This window comes from Salvelinus alpinus, chromosome 27, assembly GCF_045679555.1.
Source record: "Salvelinus alpinus chromosome 27, SLU_Salpinus.1, whole genome shotgun sequence".
NCBI classification, from domain to species: Eukaryota; Metazoa; Chordata; class Actinopteri; order Salmoniformes; family Salmonidae; genus Salvelinus; species Salvelinus alpinus.
Window position 1 is genome coordinate 46,813,820 of NC_092112.1, and position 19,143 is coordinate 46,832,962.

Sequence of the window (19,143 nt, forward strand, 5' to 3'; positions counted from 1 at the left end):
GAAAGCGGGTTATAACAGAATGAGAACACACCAAATGTGGTCTGTTGCTGTACACACAGTGACGCTGTTTTGCACCTAAACTCACTGCAAATAAGCCTATGTGCTGAACTTTTTTTCCACGTTCAGTAATCTGACACCGCTGCTGGCTCTAAAAATCTCAGCCGAAGGATGGACTCGCAACTTCATTTGCAGTAATAGTCCGGCGAGAACAGACGAGAGGGACGAAAAAAACAGCTCGTGGTGGCGCTGGGTGCCTGAGTTTCTGAATAGGTGTCCGTTTCAAATGATATCAAAGCAAGAAGTTTCACTTTGCACAGGTGGATGGGTGACTACCGGTCTCGGAGGCGCTTTGTGAGGAGGAGATTATGAAGAATTTCAGCAACAGTCCCCTTCACAACAACCAGACTCCAAACCACGTTAGGGATCGGAAAAACAAAAAGTTCGGCTTTCTCTCAGCGGTTCCGTTGTGTTTTTCCCTGAGAGGTTATGGTCTCTGTATGGCTACTCTTTTTCTCTTCTGTTTTGGGTCTCTGTTTTACCAGTTGAATGGAGGACCCCCCAATATTCTGCTGGACATCCGACAGTATCTCGGTAAGAATTTACGCAGTTTTCATTTTGTTTCGAATCACTCTTCTGATGGTGCTGAGGCTATTGAGTAGCCTAGTGTTTTGCAACATTATACCAAGTATACCATTAAAGTTGTTTCGGCTCTTTTAGCAGGCTACACCACTCGTTGAGGACGTGTTACAGCAAGTTTACTGTTGCGTACTGTTACCATTCCTCACCTCTGGCTATGCATAATCGTTTTTTTAATTTTGTATATATTAGCCCGATTCGAGGCCAATGGGTCCACTTAGATTAATGACCCAGAGACAGAGGAAATGTAAATGTCTTTGTTGTGAGATAGTGTTTCTTAATATAAAGCCGATTGCATTATGCCTGAGCGACAATGTCACATTGATTCCAATTGGTGAATGAAGATGCACCTAATTTGTGTGCGCACACAAAGTATTGTAATTTGTAGGTAATGACAGTGATTCTTTGGTTGAGCAGTTGAGGGACATGTTATGGTAACCTAACCCCGACAACTGTAAAGATGAATACTGTGTTACCTTGGTGTTTCTGTAAACGGGCTGATGCGCACTCTGGACTGTCACATAGCTTTGGTGAGTGACAAAACGGAGACAGGAAGCACCAGATGAAGCGCTGTATTCACATGCAACTTCTTGGAACCCGTCAATCAGTCACTCGTGATCTGCTTCGGATTAATCATCGGTATTCAACCATCATTAATTTCTTTCCAATGACATTCGGTGTCAAAAGACCACTGTGAAACGTTTTAAAATCCTGTATGTGGGCTACCCATAGTCAGTGTGTGTTGGGCTCAGTGTTAGATGAATGTTCAGATTCTCATGGTCAGACTTGAGGCCTATTAATTCTCTTTGCGCACAAGTTTTTTTCTACATTTACATTTGAGTAATTTAGCAGATGCTCTTATCCAGAACATTTAGTGAATTCATCTTAAGATAGCTAGGTGAGACAACCACATATCCCGGTCATAGTGAGTACATTTGTCCTCAATAATGTACCTATCAGCAAAGTAAGTGCTATTTAAGATACACTTGGAAGAGGTAGGGTTTCAGATGTTTTCAGAAGATGGACAGGGACACTGCGGTCCTACCTTCAGGGGGAAGCTGGTTCCACCATTGAGGTGCCAGGTCAGAGAAGGCCTTTGACTGGGATGAGCGGGAGCTGCCTTCTCGTAGGGGCGGGAGGGCAAGAGACCAGAGGTAACAGAACGGAGTACTTGGGTTGGGATGTAGGGTTTTAGCACAGCCTGAAGGTAGGGAGGGGAAGTTCCTCTTGCTGCTTTATAGGCAGGTGCCATGGTTTTGTAGTGGATGCGAGCTTTGACTGGAAGCCAGTGGAGTGTGCGTAGGAGCAGGGTGACATGGGTGAACTTGGGAAGGTTGAACACCAGGCGGGCTGCAGCGTTCTGGATAAATTGAAGGGGTTTGATGGCACAAGCGGGGAGCCCAGCCGACAACGAGTTGCAGAAGTCCAGACGGGGGATGACAAGAGCCTGGATTAGGACCTGCTCCGCTTCCTGTGTTAGGTAGAGTCGTACTCTACGGATGTTGTAGCGCATGAACCTGCAGGATCGAGTCACTGCTCTGATGTTTGCGGAGAACAACAGGGTGTTGTCCAGGGTTAAGCCAAGGTTCTTTGCACTCAGGGAGGGGGACACGTTGGAGTTGTCAACCGTGATGGAGTGGGAAGGCCTTCCCCGGGAGGAATAGCAGCTCTGTTTGTCGAGGTTGAGCCGACATCCAAGCTGAGAGATATGCCAGGGATGCCAGAGATGCGTGTTGCCACCTGAGTTTCAGAAGGGGGAAGGAGAAAATGTGTTGAGTGTCATCCACGTAGCAATGATAGGAGAGACCATGTGTGGATATGACAGCACCGAGTCACTCGGTGTATGAGAAGAGGAGAGGGCCTAGAACCAAGCCCTGGGGGACACCAGTAGTGAGAGTATGTGGTGCAGACACAGATCCTTTCCACGTCACCTGGTACAACCAGCCTGCCAGGTAGGATACAATCCAAGAGTGTGCAGAGCCTGAGACACCCAGCCCTGAGACGGTGGAGAGGAGGATCTGATGGTTCACAGTGTCGAAGGCAGCAGATAGATCTCGGAAATAAATAGTACCAGATAGGGGTTCTTTGGATTGTAACCATAGCAGAACACTTTTTGGTTCCATGGGCTATAGAACACTTTTTTGAAGGTTAATTATTAAACAAAGAATCATGCTGATAAGGTTCTAAATGGAACCTGTATGGTGCTATAAAGAACCTTTTCCTAAGGTTCTATAAAGAATCATAATGTTTTTCTTCCATATAGCACAATTTATAACCCTTTTTGGGGCTATAGAGAACACTTTTCTATGATTCTTCATGGAACCTTTATGGAGAATGGTTCTATACAGGGTTTTCTATTCTGGTCAGCCATATTATATTGTTACAATTCCATAGGTGTTATTGTGTTCATTGACAAGTTGAATCAAGTGAGCTACCTCTGGAACAGCTTGGGGTCCCAGAGGAGAGAATTGAGAACCACTGACTGATTTAGTCAACTGTTCTCAATTGTCACAAGGCCATACGCAAGACTTTCACAAGACTTTCAACACATTAGACAAACTGGAATGACACTTTCACTCAAGGTTGCACAAAAAAAGCTGTGTGCAAACCACGACATAAAATATTCTAATGAGCCACCTGTCCTAGATTTTGAATTATCACTAAAAGAGCAAAGAACCGTTTTGTGAACCGCAAATAACCATTGAAGAACTCATAGGGTTCTTTGAGTCATTATGGTTCCACATAAAATACATCACCCTTCCAAATGAACCCTCATTTTTTTTGTATGTACAAAACCAGCCTCAAGCCCTGAGGTGACTTCATATCAGCAGGTCACACACAGCACAGTCTCTGTGTGTGTGTGTGTGCGTGTGCTACATCCATATGTGTGTGTGTATGGATGTGTTCTGTACTACACGTGTGTTCTGTTCTTTTTGTTCTATAGGTTTGGATGAACTGATAAACATCTGGAACAGAACCAGAGTCATTCACCACACAGGCACTAATCCCTCTGGGTCAGATTGATTTTCCTCCACACGCACAGACACACACACACACAAACACACTGACTTCAACACACTCAAAAACAGATGGCCACACGACAAACAGTTACACGAGGACAGTCTTCCCTTGCATCCCGATAATCTCCAGACACACAGACGTGTGGAAATGAAAGGGAACCTAGCTAGAAAGATGAATGAAGTCATGGTCCAGAGCATTTTCCAGAAAGCCCAGGCGTCTGTGTAGTCCTACCTCTGGGCCTGTCAAACACTGGGCTACTATAAGGGGCTTCCAGGGGTTGGGGGAACATTATGTAATGGTTACATAACTACACCGCTGATGCATTGGGGTAATGATTAATCACTTACTGGGGAATCTGGGAATCTATAATTTGTTCTAGATCATTTCCATGTAAAAGGACCCATGAGCACCAACACGTGAAGTTCATAGGAGAATGTCAAATGAAAGCCAAGAGTCTATATTTTTGAGAAATTAAGGCATATATATAACTATTTCAACCATTTTCCCGTCCCACAAATTTGGAATAAGCAAGCGCTTCGATTTCTTGTTAAACTGATGAAAAAGAGGTCTTAGAAAAACGTCTACCAGAAAAAGTCTTCCAAGGTATTAGAAATACGTCAAAACACAATCATGTGGACGTAAAAGACCCCTGCCAACTAATATCAACACGTATATTTCATTTCGGATAGTTTTTTTTCTGCCTTCTGTAAGTTTAATACACATTTCCTTGTGCCTTGAAACCCACATATCTTTAAGATATTGTCCATTTTTCCCCCTATTGAGGGAGGATAATGAAAGTAAAAGGTAGATCTATCAATTAGTTATGGTCTTTTTACTGATATCAATTTTGTTCATGAATTATTAAGTGATTAAAACGCAAAATAATAATACACAAATCTACAAAGGAGGACATTGCATATTTCTGCCTTTGTGTACCTATTTACATTCATATCCATAATGATGCATTTCTGTGTAGTACAGATCAGGGACCCATGATGAAATCCCGTTACCGCAATTCTGTCATTGGGTGTAAATCCAATTCGCTTATTGCAATTCAATAACTAAAAGACATGGAATTGCCTTCTACATATATTACACTTCGGGGGGTAGTGGGGGGGGGGCAAGAGCAGAGACATGTGGAGAAAGTGCTTCCACAAGTAGATTGTTCATGGAGCACTTTTGGCTGTTGCTGTAAGAGCTTCTTCTAGTGTTCTTTAAGGTCACTCAACACAAGGGATGGCAGGATCTCAAAGTTTCAGTTTGCTTTTTTGTCTTGCTCTTGCTCTCTGTCCTTTTTTTTGTCTCCTTTCTTCTCCCTCCTTCTCTTTCCTCTTCTCTCCTATCACTTCTCTCTCTCACTCTCTCTCTCTCTCTCCTGCTCCCTCTCTCTCCCCCCTCCCTCCCCCTGTGGGTTTGTGACAGATGTGATTAACTGAGCCAGGTGAGGGGAGGGAAAATAACACACCTCCCAGGCTGGAATAAAGCTGGAATAAATGGTAAAAATGGGAATTCTGTGGTAATAATGCATTATTGTGTGGTTGTCCCTCAGTGTCACGGAGTGATTTGTATCCCAGTGCAGGCCAGCAGGCTTTAATGGGAGTCGGGCGATCTGGCTGATTTATTTACCTTCAGCCGCCCGTGTTACTTTTGGCTGAGCTGTGCCGAGGAGTGTGTGAGAATTCCTGGCGGGTTCCTGACTGTGTGTGTGTGTTTGGTATGTTTGTGTGTGTTTCTCTTTGAGTCATACCGAGGCAGGATTGTGTGTGTGTTTGAGAGAGTGTGTGTGTGTATGTATGTGTGTGTGGGGGTGCGTGTCTCGCTCACTCACTTAGAGGTACTGTAGGAGGAACAGGCCCTGTTTTGTTTGGGCCAGTGGGGAGGTTGGTGTTTGAGGTTGTCACTCAATTTATCGCCATGGTAACCTACCTCCCCTCCTCTCCGTTCCCTCTCATTAACACACACACACAAACGGATCGGGCCCCAAAATCTCCCTCTAATTCAATTATTTCTGTGGAACGTGCCAAGCAGCCACCACAGATCCGCTATTTAGATTGAGGTGTCATTTTTATGGAAGATAGTTTGGGCAATTTGCCAAAGTACTGTATAGTTCACTCAGCGGAAGAGAAATGTCAAACGATGTGGGTTCTGAAAGTGAAGCATCAGAGCATCAGAGGGCCAGTGTTGGAAAGTAAGAGCAAGTGTTGAAACATTAGGCTACTCCATCCATCCACCACTCATATGTCACACAAGTGCATATTAACTGACTCTTAGTCATAGTGTGTCATACTGTCAAATCATAGTGTAAAAAAAACGTATCGTCAAATCAAATCAAATGTTATTTGTCACATGCGCCAAATACAACGGGTGTAGACCTTACAGTGAAATGCTTACTTACGAGCCCTTAACCAACAATGCAGTTTTAAGAAAAATACCTACGAAAAAAAATATTGAAATAAAAGTAACAAATAATTAAAGAGCAGCTGTAAAATAACAACAGCGAGGCGATATAGTCTCACTATAGGCCAGACGGTGTTGGTGTGTGTGAGAATGGTGCGTGTGTGCAAGCGTGCATGTGCGTGTCTGAGTGTATTTCTGTGTGAGTGCGTATGTTCCTGTGTGTGTTTGTGTGCGCTTGCCTAGGGCGTGTGCGTGCATACGTGACTGAATGTATTTCTCAGAGGCGTCTCATTGATATGTTAGGTAGGAAGTGTGCACCAATATTGCATTTTAAAAGCCTGTTATATTAAATGAAGTATCCTTCATGGAGAATTGAATCAATGAAATTAATGAATAAAGATTTGATAAAGTGCCAAAATTCTGTATTTTGACATGTGCACCCTCTATCAAATCAAATCAAATGTATTTATAAAGCCATTCTTACATCAGCTGATAAGTGCTGTACAGAAACCCAGCCTAAAACCCCAAACAGCAAGCAATGCAGGTGTAGAAGCACGGTGGCTAGGAAAAACTCCCTAGGAAGAAACCTAGAGAGGAACCAGGCTATGAGGGGTGGCCAGTCATCTTCTGCCTGTGCCGGATGGAGATTATAACAGAACGTGGCCAAGATCTTAAAATGTTCATAGATGACCAGCAGGGTCAAATAATAATAATCACAGTGGTTGTCGAGGGTGCAACAGGTCAGCACCTCAGGAGTAAATGTCAGTTGGCTTTTCATAGCCAATCATTCAGAGTATCTCTACCGCTCTTGCTGTCTTTAGAGAGTTGAAAACAGCAGGTCTGGGACAGCTAGCACGTCCGGTGAACAGGTCAGGGTTCCATAGCCGCAGGCAGAACAGTTGAAACTGGAGCAGCAGCACGGCCAGTGTCGTGGTAATTTCCTGTATTACTAAATGAGGAGAGTTTACAAACCGCATACAAGTCAGAGTTATATTTTAAAGTCCATCTTTAATTATATGAGCTTCACCATAGCCCTTTGCTTACAAAATAATTCTTAGTATCTTTTACAGCCAAGATACACCCCTCTCAACTCACATGACGAACCACAGATCTTAGAAACTTCACAAAGGGACTTTTACTTGAGAGAGGAGTATCCCATAGCCAGATAGCATTAGCTATAAATTATCGTTCAGTTTGGTCTCTTAGACGAGGTTCTAATCTCGTTATTGGTACTTCATAGTACTAAAACATTACCTCATCCAATGGCATATATCAATTGTAAACTTTAGATACCCCCATCTCAAATACACCCCCTCCTGTACAAGCTCACTGAGGGGAGTGAGCCTCTAGGTCATATACCATGAAAGTTCAACATCAGAGGGGTAATACAATGGTTCCAGACACTGCCGTACTCCTCCCCCCAATGGGAAAAGGAGGGAATGAATGGCATACAGGCATTGTGGAGCCCTTCACATGATTTAACAGATATATTCACATATGAAGACAATGTTCAAACTTGACTTCTCCCTTTCTGATATTCTGCATATTACCAGACATGTAAAAGACAAGCCTGACCTCTCCCCTCTCTGGGCCCCAAGTGACTTTTCCCTCGAGAAGAAAGGAAAATGCAACTGCCAACAGTATAGTCCAAAATAAGACATTTTAATGACAAGTATCTCACATAAGCATATTATGAAAGTAAATAAAACATCTGATTTATCTATGTTACCTAACTAATTCTGATTCAGCTACGACACCAGGTGGACTGGGGACAGCAAGGAGTCATCAGGCCAGATAGTCCTGAGGTATGGTCCTAGGGCTCAGGTCCTCTGAGAGAGAGAAAGAAAGAAAGAATAAGAGAGAGCATACTTAAATTCACACAGGACACCAGATAAGACATGAGAAATACTCCAGATATAACAGACTGACCCTAGCCCCCCGACACATAAACTACTGCAGCATAAATACTGGAGGCTGAGACAGGAGGGGTCGGGAGACACTGTGGCCCCCTCCGGACAGAGCCACAGGTAGGATATAACCCCACCCACTTTGCCAAAGCACAGCCCCCACACCACTAGAGGGATATCTTCAACCACCAACTTACCATCCTGAGACAAGACCGAGTATAGCCCACAAAGATCTCCGCATTGGCACAACCCAAGGGGGGGGCGCCAACCCAGACAGGAAGATCACGTCAGTGGCTCAACCCACTCATGTGACGCACCCCTCCTAGGGACGGCATGGAAGTGCACCAGTAAGCCAGTGACTCAGCCCCTGTAATAGGGTTAGAGGCAGAGAATCCCAGTGGAGAGAGTGGAACCGGCCAGGCAGAGACAGCAAGGGTGGTTCGTTGCTCCAGTGCCTTTCCGTTCACCTTCACACTCCTGGGCCAGACTACACTCAATCATAGGACCTACTGAAGAGATGAGTCTTCAATAAAGACTTCAAGGTTGAGATCGAGTCTGCGTCTCACATGGGTAGGCAGACCATTCCATAAAAATGGAGCTCTATAGGAGAAAGCCCTGCCTCCAGCTGTTTGCTTAGAAATTCTAGGGACAGTTAGGAGGCCTGCGTCTTGCGACCGTAGCGTACGTGTAGGTATGTACGGCAGGACCAAATCGGAAAGATAGGTAGGAGCAAGCCCATGCAATGCTTTGTAGGTTAGCAGAAAAACCTTTAAATCAGCCCTTGCCTTAACAGGAAGCCAGTGTAGGGAGGCTAGCACTGGAGTAATATGATACCATTTTTTGGTTCTAGTCAAGATTCTAGCAGCTGTGTTTAGCACTAACTGAAGTTTATTTAGTGCTTTATCCGGGTAGCCGGAAAGTAGAGTATTTCAGTAGTCTAACCTAGAAGTGACTAAAGCATGGATACATTTTTCTGCATAATTTTTGGACAGAAAGTTTCAGATTTTTGCAATGTTACGTAGATGGAAAAAAGCTGTCCTTGAAACAGTCTTGATATATTCATCAAAAGAGAGATCAGGGTTCAGAGTAACGCCGACGTCCTTCACAGTTTTATTTGAGACGACTGTACAACCATCAAGATTAATTGTCAGATTCAACAGAAGATCTCTTTGTTTCTTGGGACCTAGAACAAGCATCTCTCTTTTGTCCGAGTTTAAAAGTAGAACATTTGCAGACATCCACTTCCTTGCAGACATCCACTTCCTATTAGTGAAAACAATAGTGGTCCTAAAATGGAACCTTGAGGAACACCGAAATTTACAGTTGATTTGTCAGAGGACAAACCATCCACAGAGACAAACTGATAGCTTTCTGACAGATAAGATCTAAACCAGGCCAGAACTTGTCCGTGTAGACCAATTTGGGTTTCCAATGTCTCCAAAAGAATGTAGTGATCGATGGTATTAAAAGCAGCACTAAGGTCTAGGAGCACGAGGACAGATGCAGAGCCTCGGTCTGGCGCCATTAAAAGGTAATTTACCACCTTCACGAAGTGCAGTCTCAGTGCTATGATGGGGTCTAAAATCAGACTGAAGCGTTTCATATACGTACATTGTTTGTCTTCAGGAAGGCAGTGAGTTGCTGCGCAACAGCTTTTTCTATAATTTTTGAGAGGAATAGGAGATTCAGTATAGGCCGATAGTTTTTTATATTTTCTGGGTCAAGGTTTGCCTTTTTCAAGAGAGGCTTTATTACTGCCACTTTTAGTGAGTTTGGTACACATCCGGTGGATAGAGAGCCGTTTATTATGTTCAACATAGGAGGGCCAAGCACATGAAGCAGCTCTTTCAGTAGTTTAGTTGGAATAGGATCCAGTATGCAGCTTGAAGGTTTAGAGGCCATGATTGTTTTCATCATTGTGTCAAGAGATATAATACTAAAACACTTGAGTGTCTCCCTTGATCCTAGGTCCAGGCAGAGTAGTGCAGACTCAGGACAACTGAGCTTTGGAGGAATACGCAGATTTAAAGAGTAGTCCGTAATTTGCTTTCTAATGATCATGATCTTTTCCTCAAAGAAGTTCATGAATTTATCACTGCTGAAGTGAAAGCCATCCTCTCTTGGGGAATGCTGCTTTTTAGTTAGCTTTGTGACAATATCAAAAATAAATGTTGGATTGTTGTTATTTTCCTCAATTAAATTGGAAAAATAGGATGATCGAGCAGAAGTGAGGGCTCTTCGATACTGCACAGTACTGTCTTTCCAAGCTAGTCGAAAGACTTCCAGTTTGGTGTGGCGCCATTTCCGTTCCAATTATCTGGAAGCTTGTCTCAGAGCTCAGGTATTTTCTGTATACTAGGGAGCTAGTTTCTTATGACAAAGGTTTTTTGTTTTTAGGGGTGCGACTTCATCTAGGGTATTGTGCAAGGTTAAATTGAGTTCCTCAGTTAGGTGGTTAACTGATTTTTGTACTCTGACGTCCTTGGGTAGGCGGAGGGAATCTGGAAGGGCATCTAGGAATCTTTGGGTTGTCCGAGAATTTATAGCACAACTTTTGATGATCCTTGGTTGGGGTCTGAGCAGATTATTTGCTGCGATTGCAAACGTAATAAAATGGTGGTGCGATAGTCCAGGATTATGAGGAAAAACATTAAAATCCACAACATTTATTCCACGGAACAAAACTAGGTCCAGAGTATGACTGTGGCAGTGAGTCGGTCCGGAGACATGTTGGACAAAACACACTGAGTCGATGATGGCTCCGAAAGCCTTTTGGAGTGGGTCTGTGGACTTTTTCTATGTGAATATTAAAGTCCATTTAAAAAAAAATATTATCTGCCATGACTATAGGAATTCAGGGAACTCAGTGAGGAACACTGTATATGGCCCAGGAGGCCGGTAAGCAGTAGCTATAAAAAGTGATTGAGTAGGCTGCATAGATTTCATGACTAGAAGCTCAAAAGACGAAAACGTAGTTTTTTTGTAAATTGGAATTTGCTATCATAAATGTTAGCAACACCTCCGCCTTTGCAGGATGCACGGGGGATATGGTCACTAGTGTAACCAGGAGGTGAGGCCTCATTTAACACAGTAAATTCATCAGGCTTAAGCCATGTTTCAGTCAGGCCAATCACATCAAGATTATGATCAGAGATTAGTTCATTGACTATAACTGCCTTGGAAGTGAGGGATCTAACATTAAGTAGCCCTATTTTGAGTTTTGCCCAACCTAGGTCAAGGCACAGGCACGGTCTCAATGGGGATAGCTGAGCTGACTATATTTTGTTATTTTGTTGCTGTAACGATGTGCACTGAGAGTCGGAAAGCAAGTTCAGGGAGTGAGTGTTTTAATAAAATAAACGGAACATAATACAAAACAAGAAACACTAACAGCACACAGACATGAAACAGAAACAATAACGCCTGGGGAAGGAACCAAAGGGAGAGACATATATATAGGGAAGATAAATCAGGGAGGTGATGGATTCCAAGTGAGTCTGATAAGCTTATTCCTCTCATTTTGTGCACAAATTTGTTTACATCCCAGTTAGTGAACATTTCTCATTTGCCAAGACAGTCCATCCACCTGACAGGTGTGGAATATCAAAATGCTGATTAAACAGCATCATTATTACACAGGTGCACCTTGCGCTGGGGACAATAAAAGGCCACTCTAAAATGTGCAGTTTTGTCACACAACACATGAACTGTAACTCAGTAAAATCGTTGAAATTGTTGCATGTTGCGTTTATATATTTTTTCTGTGTAATATTGTGAAACTATTCCGTTAACAAATACGTGTCTTCGGAAAGTATGCAGACCCCTTGACTTTATCCACATTTTTATGTTACAGCTTTATTCTAAAATGGATCAAATAAAATCTCAGCAATCTACAATCTATACCCCATAATGACAAAGCGAAAACAGGTTTTCTGAAGTTTTTGCAAATATAAAAAAAACTGAAATACCTTATTTACATTAGTATTCAGACCCTTTGCTGTTAGACTCGAAATTGAGGTCAGGTGTATCTTATTTCCATTGATCATCCTTGAGATGTTTCTACAACTTGAATGGAGTCCACCTGTGGTGGATTGATCGGACAGGATTTGGAAAGGCACATACTTGTCTATATAAGGTCCCGCAGTTGACAGTGAATGTCAGAGCAAAAAACCAAGCCATGAGTTCGAAGAAAGTGTCCGTAGAGCTCCGAGACAGGATTGTGTCGAGGCACAGATCTGGGGAAGGGTACGAAAAATATCTGTAGCATTGAAGGACCCCAAGAACACAGTAGCCTCCATCATTCTTAAATGGAAGAAGTTTGGAACCACGAAGACTCTTCCTAGAGCAGGCCGCCCGGCCAAACTGAGTAATCGGGGGAGAAAGGCCTTGGTCAGGGAGGTGACCAAGAACCCGATGGTCACTCTGACAGAGCTCTAGAATTCCTCTGGAGATGGGGGAACTTTCCAGAAGGACAATCAGGCCTTTATGATAGAGTGGCCAAACGGAAGCCTCTCCTCAGTAAATGGCACATGACAGCCTTTTGATTCATATGTTGATGATGTAAAGAATATTTGCTGGTTTGTGGTGTGTAATGACACATTTATAAAACGACTTATTCCAGTTACTAATAAACACGCACCCATTAAGAAAGTGACTGTAAAAACTGTTAAATCCCCTTGGATTGATGAGGAATTGAAAAATGTTATGTTTGAGAGGGATGAGGCAAAAGGTATGGCAATTAAGTCTGGCAGCCCAACTGATTGGCAAACGTACTGCAAATTAAGAAATCATGTGACGAAAAAAAACGGGGGAAAAACTGCACTATGAAACAAATATAAATTATATAAAGAATGATAGTAAAAATCTTTGGGGCATCTTAAATGAAATTCTGGGGGGAAAAGCCACCTCGGCTCCTTCATTTATTGAATCAGCTGGCTCATTCATCAAAGCCCACTGATATTGCAAACTACTTTAATGACTTTTTCATTGGCAAGATAAGCAAAATTTGGGATGACATGCCATCATCAAACGCTGACACTACACATCCAAGTATATCGGACCAAATTATGAAAGACAAACTTTTGAATTCTGTAAAGTCAGTGTCTATCAACAATGACAAGCCACCAGGGTCTGACAATCCTAGATGGAAAATTACTGAGGATAATAGCAGACAATATTGCCACTCCTATTTGCCACATCTTCAATTTAAGCCTACTAGAGAGCGGGTGCCCTCAGGCCTGGAGGGAAGCTAAAGTCATTCCGCTACCCAAGAATAGTAAAGCCCCCTTTACTGGCTGAAATAGCCGACCAATCAGCCTGTTACCAATCCTTAGTAAACTTCTGGAAAAAAAATCAGATACAATGCTATTTTCCAGTAAACAAATTGACAACAGAATTTCAGCATGCTTATAGGGAAGGGCACTCAACAAGCACAGCACTTACACAAATGACTGATGATTGGTTGAGAGATTGATGTTAAAACGATTGTGGGGGCTGTCTTGTTAGACTTCAGTGCAGCTTTTGACATTATTGATCATAGTCTGCTGCTGGAAAAACGTATGTGTTATGGCTTTACACCCTCTGCTATAATGTGGATAAATAGTTCCTTGTCTAACAGAACACAGAGGGTGTTCTTTAATGGAAGCCTATCAAATATAATCCAGTTAGAATAAGGAATTCCCCAGGGTAGCTGTTTAGGCCCCTTGCTTTTTACATTTTTTACTAACGACATGCCACTGACTTTGAGTAAAGCCAGAGTTTCTATGTATGTGGATGACTCAACACTATACATGTCAGCTACTACAGCGACTGAAATGACTGCAACACTCAACAAAGAGCTGCAGTTAGTTTCAGAGTGGGTGGCAAGGAATAAGTTAGCCCTAAATATTTCTGAAACGTAAAGCATTGCATTTGGAACAAAACACTCACTAAACCCTAAACCTCAACTAATTCTTGTAAAAAATAATGTGGAAATTGAGCAAGTTGAGATGACTAAACTGCTTGGAGTAACCCTAGATTGTGAACTGTCATGGTCAAAACATATTGATGCAGTAGTAGCTAAGATGGGGAGAAGTCTGTCTATAATAAAGCGATGCTCTGCCTACTTAACAACACTATTAACAAGGCAGGTCCTACAGGCCCTAGTTTTGTCGCACCTTGACTACTGTTCAGTCGTGTGGTCAGGTGCCACAAAAAAGTACTTAGGAAATTTGCAATTGGCTCAGGACAGGGCAGCACGGCTGGCCCTTGGATGTACACAGGGAGCTAATATTAATAATATGCATGTCAATCTCACCTGGCTGAAAGTGGAGGAGAGATTGACTTCATCACTACTTTTATTTATGAGAGGTATTGACATGTTGAATGCACCGAGCTGTCTGTCTAAACTACTGGCACACAGCTCGGACACCAACGCATACCCCACAAGACATGCCACAAGAGGTCTCTTCATAGTTCCCTTTTCACAGTCCCCAGGTCAGAAGTTTACATACACTCAATTAGTATTTGGTAGCATTGCCTTTAAATTGTTTAAATGGGGTCAAACATTTTGGGTAGCCTTCCACAAGCTTCCCACAATAAGTTGGGTGCATTTTGGCTCATTCCTCCTGACTGATGTCTTGTGATGTTGCTTCAATATATCTACATAATTTTCCATCCTCATGATGCCATCTATTTTGTGAAGTGCACCAGTCCCTCTTGCAGCAAAACACCCCCACAACATGATGCTGCCACCCCTGTGCTTCACGGTTGGGATGGTGTTCTTCGGCTTGCAAGCCATCCCTTTTTCCTCCAAACATAACGATGGTCATTAATGGCCAAACACAATTTTTGTTTCATCAGACCAGAGGACATTTCCCCAAAAAGTACGATCTTTGTCCCCATGTGCAGTTGCAAACCATAGTCTGTCCTTTTTTATGGTGGTTTTGGAGCAGTGGCTTCTTCCCTGCTGAGCGGCCTTTCAGGTTATGTCGATATAGGACTCGTTTTACTGTGGATACAGATACTTTTGTACCTGTTTCCTCCAGCACTCTCACAAAGTCCTTTGCTGTTGTTCTGGGATTGATTTGCACTTTTCGCACCAAAGTACGTTCATCTCTAGGAGACAGAATGCGTATCGTTCCTGAACGGTATTTCGGTTGCGTGGTCCCATGGTGTTTATACTTGCATACAATTGTTTGTACAGATGAACGTGGTACCTTCAGGCGTTTGGAAATTGCTCCCAAGGATGAACCAGACTTGTGGAGTTCTACAATTTTGTTTTTGAGGTCCTGGCTTATATCTTTTGATTTTCCCATGATGTCAAGCAAAGAGGCACTGAGTTTGAAGGTAGGCCTTGAAATACATCCACAGGTACATCTCCAATTGACTCTCATGATGTCAATTAGCCTAGCAGAAGCTTCTAAAGCCATGACATAATTTTCTGGAATTTTCCAAGCTGTTTAAAGGCACAGTCAACTTAGTGTATGTAAACTTCTGACCCACTGGAATTGTGATACAGTGAATTATAAGTGAAATAATCTGTCTGTAAACAATTGTTGGAAAAATGACTTGTGTCATGCACAAAGTAGATGTCCTAACTGACTTGCCAAAACTATAGTTTGTTCACAAGAAATGTGTGGAGTGGTTGAAAAACCAGTTTTAATGACTCCAACCTAAGTGTATGTAAACTTCTGACTTCAACTGTATATATTTTTTTGACATTGAACATCTAGTAGTCAAATCATATTGTAAAAGCAGGTGAGCTGGTTCTACACTCTTTGGCAATTTTCTGTTTTTTTTTGTGGTGGAAAACTTAGAGGATCGAGCATAACACTTCAACCCTGTTACCCATAGATCGCTCTCGGAGCGTTCAGAGCTCACACTTGACGCTCTTGTATTTGGTGTTTTATTAGGATCCCCATTATTGTTTGCGAAAGCAGTAGATACACTTCCTGGGGTCCACAGAAAACATAACATATGACATAATATTATGACATTACATTAATAGACAAGAACAGCTCAAGGACAGAACTACATCAATTTAAAAAAGGCACACGTGGCCTACATATCAATACATACACACAAACTATCTAGGTCAAATAGGGGAGAGGCGTTGTTTTAAACATTTTTTTAATATAAACTTTATTTAAGGTAACACCAATAAATGTAGTCTCCTCAACTTGTTCAATAGCCACACCGTTTATTACCAGATTTAGCTGAGTTGTAGAATTTAGCGAAGGATTTGTACCAAATACAATGCTCTTAGTTTATCACTGGCCACCCATTCCAAAACAGACTTCAACTCTTTGTTAAGGGTTTCAGTGACTTCCTTATCTGTGGTTGCTGATGCGTATGTTTGAATCATCAGCATACAGTACATGAACACATATGCTTTTTTTAATGCCAGTGGCAGGTCATTGGTAAAAATAGAAAAGAGTAGAGGGCCTAGAGAGCTTCCCTGCAGTACAGCAGACTTTACATGTTTGACATTAGAGAATCTTCCATTAAAGAAAACCTTTTGAGTTCTATTAGATAGATAATTCTGAATCAATGATATGGCTGAGGTTGGAAAAGCCATATCAAATAGGTTCTCAACACAACAGGTTATGGTCAATAATGTCAAAGGCTGCACTGAAGTGCAGTACATGTTGAGTGCCCCCAGCTTGCTAGCTACTTAGAGTCACAAATGAGAGAACACCTCATTCTGAACATTTTACTCACCCTAGCAGGTAATCAAGTGGGTTAGTGACTTTAACTGTGTTACTGGCAACACTTTTATTCAGTTTTTAGTCGAGTTTAGGGCATTTGTGAGTTCCTCAACTATTCTGTGCTCTGGCACTCTCAAACCAGAGTGCTCCGAAATCAGAGTAGAGTTCCAGAGGGAATTTACGAACTAACAATTAAGATGAAATTGTCAACCCTGTCACTTTATAGGCAGTTACTCTAGTCTTTTTTAAATTGAACATCTTGAGATGGGAAGACATGTATTTTTATGAAGTTGAACATGTGCTATTCATGACAGAATGTTAAAATTAGGTGAAATCAAAAGCTTTTTTTGACCAAGTTACACTTCGACCCGAGTGTGTGTTTACGTGTGTGTGTGTGTGTGTGTGTGTGTGTGTGTGTGTGTGTGTGTGTGTGTGTGTGTGTGTGTGTGTGTGTGTGTGTGTGTGTGTGTGTGTGTGTGTGTGGACCCTACCCTAGAGGCCAGCGGAGGGTGTGTATGTTATATTTTGAAATGCCTCCTCCATTAATCAAAAGAGTTGGGTGAGCTTACACTGTCAGAGTCTCACAAGCTGTCTCAGTGAGCAGTGCTCTTAACCCAATACACACACACGCCCTAACACCACCTGGCCAGTATTGTCCAGACGTACTGTATAGGCGATGTTCGGGATTAAATAGACTGTTGTTTATAGGAACATACAGAGGGGTCTCTTTCTCCTTCTTCCTGACCCAGGCCTCTCCGAGCCACCAGAACAAGTCAGCAATGGCGGAGGAGAATGAGAACATTTTGGTTTGGAATCCACTCACTCTTTATCCAAATGTCCTACTTTTGCTCTCTCTCGCTTAGGCAATTTCATGTCAAATCAGTAGTCTTTAGTTTGGCCGGCAACCATTTCGGATAAACACCCACTAAAATACCAGCAATGCCACTCAACTGTGACGGGGAACACCAGTAAAAAGAGAAAGAAGGGAGAGAGAAAAAAAAGAGTAAGAAGAAGAAAGAGAGAGTGTGTGAGGATTCCCACTGTGACCGAGGACACACACTAACACACGAGCACGTCTAATTGAACACAGTTAATAACAACATCACACACTAGAGTAAACCCCGATGACACATGACCGTCACACACTAGAGTAGAACCCCGCTGACACATGACCGTCACACACTAGAGTAGAACCCCGCTGACACATGACCGTCACACACTAGAGTAGAACCACGCTGACACATGACCGTCACACACTAGAGTAGAACCCCGCTGACACATGACCGTCAGACACTAGAGTAGAACCCCGCTGACACATGACCGTCACACACTAGAGTAGAACCACGCTGACACATGACCGTCACACACTAGAGTAGAACCCCGCTGACACATGACCGTCACACACTAGAGTAGAACCCAGCTGACACATGACCGTCACACACTAGAGTAGAACCCCGCTGACACATGACCGTCACACACTAGAGTAGAACCCCGCTGACACATGACCGTCACACACTAGAGTAGAACCCCGCTGACACATGACCGTCACACAGGGCTGAGTATCAACACACACACATGACCGTCACACAGGGCTGAGTATCAACACACACACACACATGACCGTCACACAAGGCTGAGTATCAACACACACACATGACCGTCACACAGGGCTGAGTATCAACACACACACATGACCGTCACACAGGGCTGAGTATCAACACACACACATGACCGTCACACAGGGCTGAGTATCAACACACACACATGACCGTCACACACTAGAGTAGAACCCCGCTGACACATGACCGTCACACACTAGAGTAGAACCCCTCTGACACATGACCGTCACACACTAGAGTAAACCCCTCTGACACATGACCGTCACACACTAGAGTAGAACCCCGCTGACACATGACCGTCACACACTAGAGTAAACCCCTCTGACACATGACCGTCACACACTAGAGTAGAACCCCGCTGACACATGACCGTCACACACTAGAGTAGAACCCCGCTGACACATGACCGTCACACACTAGAGTAGAACCCCGCTGACACATGACCGTCACACACTAGAGTAGAACCCCTCTGACACATGACCGTCACACACTAGAGTAGAACCCCTCTGACACATGACCGTCACACACTAGAGTAGAACCCCGCTGACACATGACCGTCACACACTAGAGTAAAACCCCGCTGACACATGACCGTCACACACTAGAGTAAAACCACACTGACACATGACCGTCACACACTAGAGTAGAACCCCGCTGACACATGACCGTCACACACTAGAGTAGAACCACGCTGACACATGACCGTCACACATTAGAGTAGAACCCCGCTGACACATGACCGTCACACACTAGAGTAGAACCCCGCTGACACATGACCGTCACACATTAGAGTAGAACCCCGCTGACACATGACCGTCACACACTAGAGTAGAACCCCGCTGACACATGACCGTCACACACTAGAGTAGAACCCCT

The 19,143-nt window shown here is 43.2% G+C and overlaps 1 protein-coding gene across 1 annotated transcript in view; it reads left to right on the forward strand.

Annotated features, from left to right (window-relative positions):
- Positions 1–228: 228 nt before the first annotated feature.
- The window catches only part of usta (uronyl 2-sulfotransferase a), a 181,335-nt gene continuing 162,420 nt past the window's right edge, over positions 229–19,143 (forward strand). The window contains exon 1 of the mRNA XM_071370887.1: positions 229–591. Coding sequence (XP_071226988.1) covers positions 366–591 — 226 coding nt within the window. The 5' untranslated portion in view covers positions 229–365. The remainder of the gene's footprint in view (positions 592–19,143) is intronic.